Source organism: Peromyscus leucopus, chromosome 1, assembly GCF_004664715.2.
Source record: "Peromyscus leucopus breed LL Stock chromosome 1, UCI_PerLeu_2.1, whole genome shotgun sequence".
NCBI classification, from domain to species: Eukaryota; Metazoa; Chordata; class Mammalia; order Rodentia; family Cricetidae; genus Peromyscus; species Peromyscus leucopus.
This window is the reverse complement of record NC_051063.1, coordinates 117,172,216-117,188,373: the sequence shown is the minus strand read 5'-3', so window position 1 is coordinate 117,188,373 and position 16,158 is coordinate 117,172,216. Positions and strand designations below refer to the sequence as shown.

The 16,158-nt window shown below is 36.6% G+C and overlaps 1 protein-coding gene across 1 annotated transcript in view; it reads right to left on the bottom strand.

Moving 5' to 3' along the window:
• Tyr (tyrosinase) overlaps positions 1-16,158 on the bottom strand; it is a 70,003-nt gene that overhangs the window by 40,488 nt on the left and 13,357 nt on the right. Inside the window, exon 3 of the mRNA XM_028856723.2 lies at positions 3,236-3,383. Within this exon, the coding sequence (XP_028712556.1) occupies positions 3,236-3,383 (148 nt within the window). The remainder of the gene's footprint in view (positions 1-3,235; positions 3,384-16,158) is intronic.

The following is a 16,158-nucleotide window of genomic DNA, read 5'->3' as shown; positions in this document are numbered from 1 at the left end:
TGGTACCATTTACTATATTCAAACTTTTTAAAAGTAATACACCTGTTGAAGAATGATTATTCAAATTTCTGGGGAATAAGAATGTTATAGCTCACTATTATAGAGTATCATTAAGTTGATTTCTACCATTCAGCATTGTGGCCAAGGTGGTATTATTCTTTTATTTCTATTATGTATGCAACCCAGAGGTTCTGTTTGTCAGCAAGTCAGCCATATATTATCTGTACTGCCTACTATTCACACACACCTTTTTAGTTAGTTTCATAGCATGTTTGCCTCTTACAACCTCTGCATTCTTTGTAATTTCTCCTAAAAACTATATTTAGAGATAAGAAAAGAAAAATAGAATAACTCCATGATTTGTCTAAACTCCCAGTGATATTCATTGATGAATTCTAAATATTAAAAATGCTTTACATCCAGTGACCCATGTGGTAGTAACCATTCCCAACACATTGCTGTTTCTGTTAAAATCCTGAAATGTCAGATATCAAGACAGATTACAGCTGATTCTCTAAAGTCCAAATGACTAACACTTTTACCCAAGTTTTCTCACACCTACAAATCTGTTTATTTTAAAAATAGTAACATTGTGCATATTAGGATTGGATGGCTACATTCAATTTGTTTAATGGTTGTCAAATGTATCACTTAATGTAAAACAGCTGAATTCTTGAGTGGTCATACAGAGGGAAGGCATTTGTTTTCACAGGAGTAACTCAAGTGGAAAGAGGTTTTTTTTTTTTTTTTTTTTTTTTTTTTTTTTTTAAGAATTCATTTTAAATGTCTGAGTTAGTTCCTCACCTCGCCGTTCATGTGAATGTTCAGTTGTTACATGTTAAAGTGGACACTAATCCAAGGGACACCGGAAACTGCCATCGCTTCTGGAAATAGTGTTGAATAATACAAATACTTTGGAGTGGAAATGACTGTTAACTCACACACAGGTATTTCTGTGTAATACTACAAATTAGTCCTTTCCCACATTTCTTTAAAACTGTGTATGTTAAATTTGTTATTGTAAATGTGTGTCCTACTTGATTGTACCTTTGTAAAGAGTCACTGGAGAAGTGGTCTTGCAAATGGAAAATTGTTACCACCATAGCATGAATGTCTTAACTGTATTAAAAATAATAATCCATAGAAATGATGTTTGGATTTGTTTCTCTCTTAGACCATTGGAAAGGAAACTGTACACCTTGCCATTTTGTGTGTCTGCTTTTACATCCCTGTCTTTCAAGTGAACAACTTTCCTTTTCATTGAGTACTCCTTGTGTTAATTATTCCGTAACTGCCAGCATTATACTCATTTCTGCTGTTGAGTTCCTAGAGGAAGTCCCTAAAAACCCCTCCCTTTTCTTTGCTGACGTCTTAGCTGTCTATACTCCTTTATCCCCATAAAAGACCGTTGGAGTATAATGATTTATTTCATTTCATTTATGCAGTGTCCAAGCACCCCCTGTATGAGGAGAATCTAAGCAACAAGGATTTAACTCAAGTCCCCCCACATTAGCAGAGAAATACCCAACAGCTTAGAACTTAGGAACACCTGAAACAAAGTATTGTATCTCATGTGAAGGCCTTTTAAACATGAATTAAGGAATAAGGGGTAAGTGGTCTCAGCTGTGACTCACAAGGCTTTAACTGAAGTGGGCCTCGCAGTCTGAGTCCGTGGTGGGGACAGGTACTCAGGAGTCATTTTAGTCTCATGGTATGTTTAAGATGCCCATTGACGACTTCTACGTTTGAAACAAGGTTAACACCAGAGTGCCAGCCTGTCAGTCCCTCCTGCCCCATCTGTTTCCTAACACTGGAGGAAGGAGCCATGTGGGCACAGACCCAAATTCTCTCACAACCTGCCTTTCACCTCCCTGAAATGACCTACCCTACTCCACAACTCCTGAGATTTAACCTCACCTTTTATAGGCATGAGATATGCCTTGTATTGGATTCTTTGCAAATGTTCACATAGCTGCTACAAAAGGATAAAAGAAGTTTAGCCTTGTTGGCCGTCTCTCAGTATTGCATACATTTTGAAATGATGGAATAAGTACTCTTAATGAAATACGCCAAGACAAATATTGTCATGAAAAGCTAATAGTGTTGTGAAATATATTTCTGAACAAAATGTACAAAGCCACAGCTGTATCTCCTGGGACTACTCAGCCCCATCTCAGCAAATGCTATCACTAGGTTGGTTGTGTACCTAGCAGAGCTAATTCTGTCTATGTAAACATTTCCACAGAGCATACATTGTACCAATGGCAGCAGAGTTTCCAGGTTTTTGTGTAACTGAACTGGACAGATCCCATGCCAGCTCATGTAACTGCCAGACTCCTGGGTTGCAGATATTGTGCTGTATTCTGCCGTCTTCCCACTGACTGTCCTTGTTTGTGTCCGTGTCTGTATATAGTGAGCTGTACAGGAAGTTTTGTTGGGAGGAAATGAGTTTGTTAAGCCTCGTATCAGCTGGAAGAATGGGGTTGGACCAGTATCGTCAATACCACTGTAATCCCAGTTTCTGTGGCAGCTCGTTAACCAGGGCTATCTCTGCAACCCAGGGTGATTAAATAATTTCTAACATTCATTCATTCAATAAAATATTTCAAATAAAAAAAAATAGTAACAAACCAAGTGAGTTCCACACCATCAAAATTTCTATGAAACAATAATGTGTCTTTATCTCTTCCACAAAAACTCATTTTTTTCTGTCCATATGTACACAATTGGTTGCCTGTAATCATGATTTTACTCTTGACCACAAATGTCTACAAGCTTTCAAATCCTCACTACTGGAACCATGGTACCCTATGAGGAGTCATGATAGTACTTGGGAGTTTGGCAATAGCTATCTCAAGTCAACCTGTAGTTATTGATGCTTTAGTATTAGATTCCAAATTTATTCCCTTGTCCTAATCTAATATCAAAGAAATGTCAAATAAAGAGTAGCCTACACTGTCCCTCACCTGATACTGTATCAGCTCTTCAACAGATACTGTACCCTAACTTGAATTTTTCCTCTTCCTTATCATGCCTTACCCTTTGCTGATTTCTCTAAACTAAATATTACTTCTATAAAGCATTTGCACTTTTAGCCTTAGTTTAGGGTCTTTCAAGATAACAAACCACCATAATTTATAAAGTTTGGTATGATAACTACAGTCAGAATGATAGTCACACTGATAATCCATTTAAATCCAATGAATTCATAATTTATGAAGAAATGTCAACCTACCTGTCCACAAAAGCATGATGAAGAAGAAAAATGGGATCATTGGCCGATCCCTGGACTTGGGACATTGTTCCATTCATATAGATATGCAAAGCATTGTGCATGCTGCTTTGAGAAGAATCTGCTATCCCCGTGAGTGGATTGGCAAATCCTGTTAACATAAAGGAAAATTTTTAAATAAAAATTTAGTTTACTTAAATGATTGAAAATCTAAGTGATTATCTCACCTCATCTATAGCTATAGAGGAAAACCTAATTCTACATAAACAAAATCAGTGAGTAAACACGTTTGATATTTCATTCTGAATATCTATTGAGATCTTTGAAGAGTTGAAAGATATTAGCTTGGGTACACTGTGTGGTGGATTAACTGGTGTGATAGGCTGAACCAATATGGGATCCCTCATGGTGCATTTCTGTTAAGTCCTTTGAATACTACAATGTCCTAAGAACCTTTCTAATAATAATCAGTGTTCACTGTTATTTAAATATATAACAACCCCTGGAGATATCCTTTACAGTGTCTTTGTAACCTCTTGCTTTCTGGTTCTAACAAATATTTTAATTTTAGATCCTGGTTCCAGAAAAAGCATAAAAATTGTCATCAACCTTATTGTCATTCATCTGTAATTGTCCTAGGAACATCAGGTCATACCTTTTTTTTTTTTTATTTTTGTAGAACATTCATTTCACAGCTAATTAGAACTCATTCTCAAAAACAAAATTAAGTCCTCCTTTCTCTGTAAGGTCACTATAAGACCATACAATACTCTGAACTGTATTTTGTCATCTACAAGTGTGTAGGGGGCATTTTTCTAAGAACATGGCATTATTAATTTCATACAATTCAGAATCATCACATAAATTAGTTCTTTGCATTATTATAGATTTGAAAGGGGGCTTAGCACAATAAGGAACTGCATATACTTATGGACTGGCACAGGGGTTGGAAGATAAACCTGTTTAAGTTCAGAGTTTAGCTCTCAAATGCAATGTTTTACTGTCTTTCCTATGTAACAATAAATCATACATCATTGAGAAACATAGTCTATATATGAATAGGCTTCAAGTTTTTATCTTCAGTCATAATCATAACCTGAAATGAAAGCTTTAGAACTTCATTTAATATATGATCTCAGAGATTTTTAAGTACATCCTAATTATTTTTACCAGAAATTAAGTGATTTCAGAGAAATAATTCAGAAATATTACACAGAATAAAAAAAAAAATAAAAGTAATGTAGCTTTTAAAAGTTAGGCTCCTTAATGATTAATACTGATATCCATATCTAAACACCAAAATGAACTCATATTTCTTAATATTTTATAGTTTCTTTTATGTGCTTGCTTAACTGTTTATTACCTACAGAATTATTATACTAAATGTTACAAATTTTACGGTGGAGGTATTTTTAAGGTTGGTGAATTTCAGGAATATACTGATCAAATCAAATTCATGTTGGAGAGGAAGAATAAGGCTGGGAGAGCGACTGATATCACGGCAGCAAGAGTTCATCACAGAGCATGGTACACTTAGGAACTGGTAACAAAATAGAGAGCAAATATTCATGCTGAGGAACAATAAGTATATAAGGTAGCATATGTGATGTTTAGTTTGATTTAGTTATTCTATAATGTGTGTACCCATATCCTGTACCATAAATACAAATGATTTTATTTATCAACTAAAATAAAAATAAAAATAAGTTAACTTAATATACTTTTCTGTAACTTAATCACTAACATCACCCACTTTGGTAACATTAGTACCAATATTTTTAATATATTTTTTACAACATAGATAATTTTACCACCTCTGGAAAATGCTATGTTAGAAGCAGAATCAAAATGATTTATTTCTAAAAATAATTATACAAGAGGATTTTTTTTTAAAAAAAATTAAATTTATAATTAATTTAATTTTACATATCAGCCACGGATACCCCTGTCCTCCTTCTTGCCACCCACCCACCCTCACCTCCCAATACACCCCCCATTCCCACCTCCTCCAAGGCAAGGCCTCCCCTGGGGATTCAGCTCAGCCTGGTAGATTCAGTTGAGGCAGGTCCAGTCCCCTTCTCCCTTCACCTAGGCTGAGCAAAGTGTTCCAGCATAGGTCCTAGGTTCCAAAAAGCCAGCTCATACACTAAGGAGAACTACAGACCAATCTCCCTTATGAACATTGATGCAAAAATACTCAATAAAATACTGGCAAACAGACTCCAAGGACACAACAAAACAATTATCCTCCATGATCAAGTAGGCTTCATCCCAGGAATGCAAGGGTGGTTCAACATACGAAAGTCTGTCAATGTAATACACCATATAAACAAACTGAAAAACAAACAAACAAACAAAAAAACACATGATCATCTCACTAGATGTTGAAAAGGCATTTGACAAAAGCCAACACCCCTTCATGATAAAGGTCTTGGAGCGATCAGGAATACAGGGAACATACCTAAACATAATAAAGGCAATTTACAGCAAGTCAACAGCCAACGTCAAAGTAAATGGAGAGAAACTCAAAGCAATTCCACTAAAATCAGGAACAAGACAAGGCTGTCTGCTCTTCCCATACTTATTCAATATAGTACTTGAAGTTCTAGCCAGAGCAATAAGACAACATAAGGAGATCAGGGGGATACAAATTGGAAAGGAAGAAGTCTTCGCTATTTGCAGATGACATAATAGTATACATAAGTGGCCCCAAAAAAAGGAACTCATACAGCTTATGAACACCTTCAGCAGTGTAGCAGGATACAAGATTAACTCAAAAAAAAAAATCAGTAGCCCTCCTATATACAACTGACAAACAGACTGAGAAGGAAATCAGAGATACATCACCCTTTACAATAGCCACAAATGATATAAAATACCTTGGGGTAACTCTAAATAAGCAAGTGAAGGACCTGTATGACAAGAACTTTAAATCCCTGAAAAAAAGAAATTGAAGAAGATGGAAAATGGAAAGATCTCCCATGCTCATGGATAGGCAGGATTAACATAGTAAAGATGGCAATCTTACCAAAAGCAATCTACAGATTCAAAGCAATCCCCATGAAAATCCCAACACAATTAATCACAGACCTAGAAAGAACAATGCTCAATTTCATATGGAAAAACAAGAGGATTTTTGAAGGTGCAATATTGTCAGGAGAACTTCATAACCTCTCAGTTATATGTGTTTTAGAAAATTATAGTAGAATTAAGGACTGAAAAATAAATTCCCTTCAAATTCTCTGTGCTTCGTGTTCTTCTGAGAGCCTGATGCACTCACTCTCTAGCTCTGTTTGAAGACAGTGATGTAATAGGTCAAACAGACCTAGCTTTAACTTCCAGGTTATTTGCTAGAAAGATGTACAGCATTGTCAATTTAGGTAACTTTTTTTGGCCCCACTTTTGTCATTGATGTAATAGAGGAAAACTAAACACATTTCTTAGGACGTGAAAATGAATTCTGATAGCTAGTGTGAAAGCACTGAGCATTGATCTGACACCAGCAGAACCTTCCTGAGTAATAACTGCCTTCTCTGTGGTCTGGTTTAGTTGATAAAGGAGAACTCATTGTCGAAGCTGCTAACAAAAACGTTCCTTTTCTGTGTGTGGCCAGCAGAGGTTGGCAATAAGGTAGTTTTCTTCACCAAACACACAAAGGAACTTTAAAGATTTCTAATGTGGGACAAACTATTAGAGATTTAAATGATATTAACATGGAAATAAATTATTTTCTATTTCACTTCTCTACAGTTCATTTGGAGATGTAAAGGAACATTATGGCTACTGAAATTATCTTTATAAAATAGAAATGATTACCCCGTCAATTGCATTTCTCATTGCATTTTGCTCTTTTCTGGAAAAAAAATTCCATTACTTCCATAAAGCCAAACATTCACATATCATTCATGTACATAGTCTCGTTTGAGCAACAGGATTTCATGACACTGGACAATATTGCTGTTGTCCCAATATTACTGATGAGAAAACAGCTGTTTATGAATTTATGTAACACATCTAAGGTCAAAGTAGTATTTGAAGAACAAACAAATGAAACATAACTGTAATTGACTTCCAAACCTGTGATCTTTTCCAAACAGCTGGTTAAGTTTCTTCAAATTGATCAAAAACGCCACTAAAGTGAAATCAAATAATTTATTTTGACTTTTTATAAACTAAATCAGTCTCAAATATTTCTGTATTTAAAAGAAAAATGTCTGACAGAAATTGAGAATAAGAAAGTTAATCTCCATAAAACCTGTGAAGTTACATGTGAACTAGCAAAATCTTTGTGCTATGTTCTTGGATTGAGTTTATACACTTCTCACTTTCAAAGTCAGTTGCATTAGGGAAAGTAGGATGTGAGAATGGTATTGCATTTGCTTGTTCTGTGACTCCCCCATAGACAGAGAACATCCAGCAAGCCAGTAGGGAACATGGTAGCAACCCTAGATGCCACAATGGCTCAGAATTCTTTACAAAGGGCAGTGCCAAAGCTCAACATACTGAGAGGCATGCCTTTAAGTTCACGTGTGTCATTCCTATGGGAAATTTGGGGGCCGTTTTAGATGAATGACAATGGGGAGTTTCAATTTGTCAATCTATCTCCTCTCCTCTTTTATTTCTCCCCCAGTTCTCCTCTGGAGAGGTTTGGCTTATTTGTTTGTTTTAGACATTGATGTTTATCTCTGATACCTGGAGATTTGGATTTAATTGTTTTAGAATTGAACTCAGTCACTTAATGTCTTAAAAGCCCCTAAGTGATTCTAATGTGCAATCGGGGTTGAAATGTACTGATTTCGACTAAATTGTTCTTTGTTCTCTAAACCTAAACTATGCTTCAAAATATTTACCTCTGATCATATTTTTTCCTTCACATGAACTCTTTCTCTTCTATATTTTGACATTAAAAAAAAACCCAACAATAATTCTACCTTTAAAATCTCACTGCAAACTTACACTGTAAAATATTTTCTTATAAGTAGCTGTTCCATATTTTCTTGAAAATCAGTTAGCTACTATATGGAAGGTAATGCAACAGCATTTTCATGTATGTTTTCTTATTTAACAAGACACCTTCCTTTCCATGCTGTAAGACCACAGTTGATGTTGAACTTACTTTATTATGCCTCTTAAGTTTTGAAGTGTGAAAAGACAGGTGACTGAATTTCACTAGAACAAATCATATTTATGTTATTTGGTTGAATTTAATCTGAAATTAATATTTGAATTATATTAATATTTCAAAGTGATTTGGAAATAAATGAAGAAAGAAAACAAGACAGCAAATTCATTTTAATGCATGTGAAGAGCTCAATGACTCTTAGACCCTCAGACTGACTTTCCTTTTCTTTTCTTAAGGAATTTTTTTATTCATTTTACATGCCAATCACAGATCCCCATCTCTTCCCTCCTCTCGTCCCTCCCATCTTCTTCCCCCAACCCACCCCCTATTCCCTCCTCCAATAAGGCAAGGTCTCCCATGGGAAGTCAACAGAGCCTGGTACATTCAGTAAAGGCAGGTCCAAGTCCCTCCCCCTGCATCAAGGCTGTGCAAGGTGTTCCACCTTAAGTAATGGGTTCCAAAAAGTCAGCTCATGCATCAGACATGGATCCTGATCCTACTGCCCAGGATTCCTTTAAACAGATCAAGCTACACAACTGTCTCGCTTATGCAGAGGGGCTAGTCCAGTCCCATGGAGACTCCACAGCTATTGGTCTAAAGTTCATGAGTTCCACTAGTTTGGTTTGGTTGTCTCTGTAGGTTTCCCCATCATGTTCTTGATGCCCCTAATTTATTCTCCTAAGAAGAGACTTAGTTGAGGATCATGAGTATCACAATTTCCAGGTGACACAATGATTTTGGGAAATTGTGCTTTATGGCTAGGTACTTTTTTTAATTTATTTTTTTCTTTAGGCTAGGTACTTTTATAGGAGTCATAACACAATTTACAGCAGGCATATAAAATGCAGATCAGAAAACACAGTTTTTAAGTAAGTCTGCAGGTATTTTGGAAGTAATCTAACTTCTAGTTTTCACAAAGAAGTTGTAATCTTAAAGCCATAAATGGAATTAATTATCATTTTTGTTTATTAGAACTACTTTTAAAAATCATTATATGTGTGTTGTGTGAGAATGGGCACCCCAGTAGAGGTCAGAGGACAAGTTGGTGTGTTGAGCCTTACCCTACAACTTGTTTGAGACAGGGTATTTTGTTTGTTGCTGTGTGTGGAAGGGAGATGACCCATGCATGAACTTCCTAGTGTTCTCTCGTCTCATTATAGGAGTCCTGGGATTACAGACATATAACTTCTGGCATTTTGTGGATTTGATGGATTTCAACTTAGTTTCTAATGTTTGCAGTAGGTACCTTTTGCAATGAGCCATTTCCTCTGCTCTTCTCTAGAAACATCTTTCATTTGATTTCAGAAAGCTGTGCAATTGCAGGAAGAAAATCCCGAGGCCACCCATTGTAGCACAGTTACTGGGGAGTGTTTCCTACCTTGTAAATATTATGTGAGTGGAAACCATAATATTTTAGATTTTGAGAGAGTAGTCACAGATCTAGAGGCATTGTCTATGAGATTCAGATGCTCTGGACCTCATTGAAAAAGACACAGTCAGAAAAGAATAGAGCTTGGCAAGTGTGGCAACAAGTGCTACAGGTGACTTTGATGCATATTCAGGCTTAAGATGTTTTTTTCTAATTCTGGACATTGTCAGCCCTAGTAATCTCTATAAGCTCAAATAAGTTATCCAGTATAATTGTTCAATTATAATTTTAAATTATTACCATAAGCACTGGACTAGTTTCCTGGTAACTTTGTATATCCAGTGTACTTTCATTTTCTTTATGGGGATGGTATCAGTACACAATATTCACATAACTATGTAATGCCCAGTTACTTTATTGTTACCAGACTATCAGCATATCCATAATTTAATTGTATACTGCAAAGGTAATAGACAAAGTATTCTTTAAATTTTTTCTCTGAAAATTATTTTAGTAGTTTAATGTTTTCAGTTTGGAATACCACAGAAGGGGAGGAGGAAAGACTATAGGCAGTCAGAGGGGATGGAGGACACCAGGAGAACATGGCTCACCAAATCAACTAAGCAAGGCTCACAAGGGCTCACAGAGACTGAAACAGCAAGCACGGGCCTGCACAGGAATGCCCCAGGTCCTCTGCATGTATGTTATGGTTGTGTAGCTTGATATTCTTGTGAGACTTCTGACAGTGGGAGTTGGTGTATCTCTGACTCTTTTGCCTGCTTTTAAGACTCTTTTCCGCTTATTGGGTTGCCTTGTCCAGCCCCGATATGAGCTTTAAAGGTTTTAATACAATATGTATTAAAGACCTTTAATTTGGTCTTACTGTATCTTCTTATTTGGTCCTGTTTGGCTGTCATCTCTTGGAGACCTGCTATTTTCTAAAGAGGAAAGGGAAGGAGAGTGGATCTTGGGGAGAGGGGTGGTGGTAGAGGGGCTAGAAGGAGTGGAGGGAGGGGAACTGTGGTTGGGATGTATTGTATGAGAGAAGAATCTATTTTCAATAAGATTATTGACTATTTTAAGATTATTTTTGTGTTTGAAGAACCTCAGACATACTGGATTACATAGCAGTCAATTACAAACAAAACAAAACAAAACAAAACAAAACAAAAAGTCCCCATAATCAATCCCTCTCTCTCTCTCTCTCTCTCTCTCTCTCTCTCTCTCTCTCTCTCTCTCTCTCTCTCTCTCTCTCTCTGAGATAGGGTTTCTCTGTATAGCTTTGCACCTTTCCTGGAACTGGCTTTGTAGACCAGGCTAGCCTCGAACTCACAGAGACCTGCCTGCCTCTGCCTCCCGAGTGCTGGGATTAAAGGCATGCACACCACTGCCCGGCCAAGTCCCCACAATCTCTTAACAAAGTTTTTTTTTTGTTTGTTTGTTTTTTTTTTGTTTTTTTTCGAGACAGGGTTTCTCTGTGTAGCTTTGCGCCTTTCCTGGAGCTCACTTGGTAGCCCAGGCTGGCCTCGAACTCACAGAGATTCGCCTGGCTCTGCCTCCCGAGTGCTGGGATTAAAGGCGTGCGCCACCACGCCCGGCTAACAAAGTTTTTCTTATGTTGCCTTCTCCTTCCTGCTCTTCAATTATGGTTGAATTAATGGCACCTAGTTCATTTACCATAGTTTACATGTTGTATTAAAACTCATAGTTTATTAATGATAATGCTAATTATTTTTTAAATAAAAGTGAGGAATCAACCTTTCTATAACATTTTGCCCAAGGTAATTCTTGTTTTAGCATTTAAAGTTCTGTGTCCTTGATACAGATGGCATCATACAGAGATACCTGAGTACTTCCCTCCTAGAACTTTCCCTACTTGATTTAATGAATGTTTGAACAAGGTGATTTATTTAGTTTGAATGAGAATGTCTCTTATAGGCTTATATATTTGAATGCTTAGTCCTAAATTGATGGAACTGTTTGGAAAAGATTAAGAAGTGTGGCTTTTTGGAAGGAGGTCTATCACTGGGTATGAGCTTCAAGATTGCAAAAATTTATAGCATTCCCAGGTAACTCTAAGTTTCTATGTGTCTCTGTCTCTCTGTTTGTGTCTCTGTCCCTATCTCCCTGTGTGTCTCTGTCTCTCTGTCTCTCTCTCTGCCTTGTGCTTGTTGATATGAATGTAAGCTCACACCTACTACTCTAGTGCCACCTGTAACTGCCTGCTGCTATGTTCCTGGCTATGATGTCCATGGACCCACCTTCTTTAACTGTAAGCCCCAGTAAACTCTTCTCTAAATTATTTTGGTAATGTTGTCTTCACTGCAATAGAAAAGCAACTAAGATGGTAATTCTTATTTTCATCTTTTACTAAAATCTGAAAATTATGTATTTGATGCTTAATCCTCACTTTGGGAAACACCAGTCTCAGAGACAAAGGTGGATAGATTTGCAAGGTTCTGACTACCAATTGGCTCTCTCAGCAGGACTGATTCAGCTCCCTGCATAACATTAGGCATTCTCTCACTGTGACTTGGGTAGATTAAATTTCACACTAACTGTGCAAATGAAGACTGAAGCTCTGTGATCATAGTGAAATATCATGTTTTCTGTGTCTTTAAAATGACTATGCCAGAATTTTATCCTTAAATGTATTCCATACTTTTTGAGGAATTAAATAAAATTTTGAGGAATTAAAATTGTCTAGCACCTCATATGCCAGGCAAGCACTCTACTACAGAGATACATTCCTTCTCCCATTAAACAATTTCTACTATTTTTTAAACCATACTATGATAAAAAATACTGCTATTATTGTACTTTATCCTTCTACACAGTAGGTAGTACTGAATGTTTCTGTATGTTCTTATGGAACTAATTGCTTATAGAAAGTCTGTAATGAGGATATTGTTTAATGAGGTTTCAGTTTATAGAATAAAAACTCAGATACTTTAGCTGTGACAGAGTTAGAATTTGAGTCGATTATGTGCCAGGCATCAGATCTCTGATCTTTATTATATTCTCTTATTCATGTGAAGCTATTATTTTCACTAAAAACTAAAATTGGCAACAAATTTCCTGCTCAAGTTATGTTTTTCTTAATAGTTACCTTGTTCATTGGTATGAAAACCTGAAGCCCCTCTTTTCAAACTGTACTCTGAGTATCCTGATGAGTCCACATTTGGATGAAATTTTCAAGTTCTTGTCACAGGACAACCTCTGACAGCCAACCCTTGATTAGGAACCTTTACTAAGCAATAGTACTACTATTTAAAGGAATCTTTTTTTTATTTTTATTTTTTGGGTACGATTACTTCATCATGATCTAGTTGTTAACTATATTTTAAGAGAAAAACATCCATGCTATATTTAATACTTATTACTAGTTTCTATTGAAAATCTCTTGAAAGTAATTCATTTTCTATGATTCTATTTTGAATATGCAAACACATTTATTTCTTTTTATAAAACATGTATGGATTTTTAGGTAAGAGGGTATTGTTGAAAGCATGACTCATTTCCCAAATAAGAAGAGTCAGTATAAAAAATACACTATATTTGAATGGCAAAAATATGGAAGCTTTTCTTTAGAAATCCATACACCTGGGAATATGGTGGGTAATATACCAGAAGGAAATATGATGAAACACTGCTCGTCAATGCACATCCCTAGGCAAAAAAGCAGCAGCAGAAACCCCATCCTAAAAATAAACTAGGTTATCCAGGTGAAAAGAAACAGTCTCACCCTCAGGACAAGCCCAGGACCTTCATAAGCCTTGACTAAAGTACAGGAGATTGTGCTTTGATGAAATGATGATTCGTCTGGTGGACAAGTCAATTACAGAGAGGAATCCCATTTTATCCCTCTATATGACTTGAAGAGCAGTGGCCAGGTATTATCCAGAGAGGAAATATAATGTTTAAAACCAAACTATCTTAAGACCTTAGAAGAGGGAGCAAACACAAGTCAGGGATCTTGATTTAATCTACTACAACACCAGAGTTAGGTACAGCCTTGGAAGGATGTTGCAGAGCCCAGGAAGGCTAGATGTTAATGAGATGTTGAAAATTCAGTCTGCAGGAAGCTCAGATCAGGCAGTGAACTAAACAACCCCAGTCTGAGTGGCTGGAAGCCAATTTCATTAACTAAGGAAACAGCACAGGAGCTTGGTAGCCCTGGGTTTGAGATCAGGAAGTAGATCACTCTCTGGAGCCACCTTTTTGCTGCTTCTGTTTATCGCTTGAAATCCTGAGAACTCTGAGTTACATCTCACCAGTAAGGTAATTAATAAGAAATATTTCTAATTTAAATTTTAAAATTTTGTAAATTTCATACATGAGTACTGTATTTACAAAATTTCCATCATTTTCTCTCAACTCTCCTACCCCCTACTTTACTCTTGAATAAATGACCTCTTCTATAATTATTTTGACACACACACACACACACACACACACACACACACACACACACACACAATGTCCTGAGTCCATTTAGTGTTTCTCGAATATACATGTGTTTTGGGATGACCACTTAGGATTGGATAACAAATTAGTTATCTTGTCCCTGAAGAAAACTGATTCTCCTCTCAGGAGCCATTGATTTCCTAAGGCTCCTCATCTATAAGTAAAGACTTGTAAAATTTTGCCCTTTTTGCCTTGACAGATCAAGTAAGTTCATCACTATAGAGGGGGGGTGTATTTTTTAGGTCAACATATTGTTGAGATACCTCAGGTGCAACATCCCTGCCATGTCTAGAAGACACCATCTAGCTGCAGGTGTTCTGATCTACTAGCTATTACGTTCTGTCTCTTTCATGATATTCCTTGCGTCTGTGTAGGGCTGCATTGTAGAGGTACCAATAGGGCTGGACAATCTCACAGTTGCTTATTCTCTGTGTATATCTATGATACCTAACCCAACCTACATCACTTTTCTTTCACTTCAGGCTGTAAAGGAATGAAATGCCTTTGCTCCATTTCTGTGCCTACACTATATCCAATAAATAAATAATATAATTAAATTAAAAATATTACTGATGGTTGAAAATTTTGTCAAAAAAAATGAAAAACCAAAAATAAAAAACCAAAAAAATCCCCCCACAAAGTACTCAAGTTTCATCAAGGACACAGTCTGTTTTGCAATGTTAGTAATGTTAGCATTTGGAGGCCTTTTGTTAATCCTGGCAGTCCAGGGAAACATACAGTCCCCTCAGAGAGCAAGTACCAAACTGTGTACCTTCAATTCTGCCCACAGCTCTGAGGTGTCATGATACCAGGAGTTGTCTTCCTAAATTAAAAAACTAAATTGATACTGTCCACTTTTTTAATCAAAAGTTTCAAGTGAGCATGCAAAGTAATGGTTTCATTGTGGACTCTTTATATATGTATCATAAATGCTTTGGTCTCCTTATGTGCCTTCACTGCACTCTTATAGCTGCTTCCTTTGTTTCCTCTAGTCAACCCAGTATTTGTTGTATTGCATGCACAGATGAATTTTTAAACAGTCTTATTAAATAAGAAACACAGAGCCAAATACAGAGGTAATAGTCAAAGAGATCAGAGTATTAGCCACGACTAGCTTTAGCTTACCACCAGCAGTAGCTTCCACAAAGAGAGAGCCTCTTATTGTCTAACCTGTGCCTTTATTGCCTTCCTGTTCTGCCTTCTCATTGGCTCTAAACCCAGCCACATGACTTCCTTGTCACTGCCTGTCTATACAGACCTCCAGGTCTCTATGGTTGGTACTGGTATGAAAGCTTGTGTCACCACGTTTGACTGTGTCCTTGACCACACAGAGACTCTGGCTGCCATGTGATTGGATTAAGGGCATGTGCTATCACACCACCCGACTGCTATTCCTGGCTCGCTCTGACCTCTGATCTCCAGGCAAACTTTATTTATTAACATACAAATAAAATATCACATTTCAGCACAAGTAAAATATCATCACACCTTAATAACTCTTCTTTTCCATCAAGATCCTGTTTCCAGCTTCATGACCTACATATGCACATCTACAACTGTAAATACACACATTTGTAAATATACACAAATACATAATTTTAAATTTATGCTCTGTGTATGAGGAAAAAATGATATTGTTGTCTTGGTGAGTCTGACTTATTTTAGTTAATGATTTCCAATTTCATTCATTTTTTTTTGTAAATGTCATGATTTTGCTTTTCTTTATGACTGTTTATATTTCCATTGTCTTTTCCAAGACAAAGGATAAGAGCAGTCAGTGAGTTCTGTAAGTCCTTTTCCAAAGATTGCAAATTAGCAAGGGAAAAAAGGCTGTTGGTCAAGAGCAAGGCTGGGCACCTTTGCCCAAGGCCAACATGTAACCAATAAAGCAATGTTGCAAAAAAGCCAATGCTCTACAAGTAGGTCAGAAAACCCATGAATTGTCCTTCATTGTCTAGCATTGCTGTT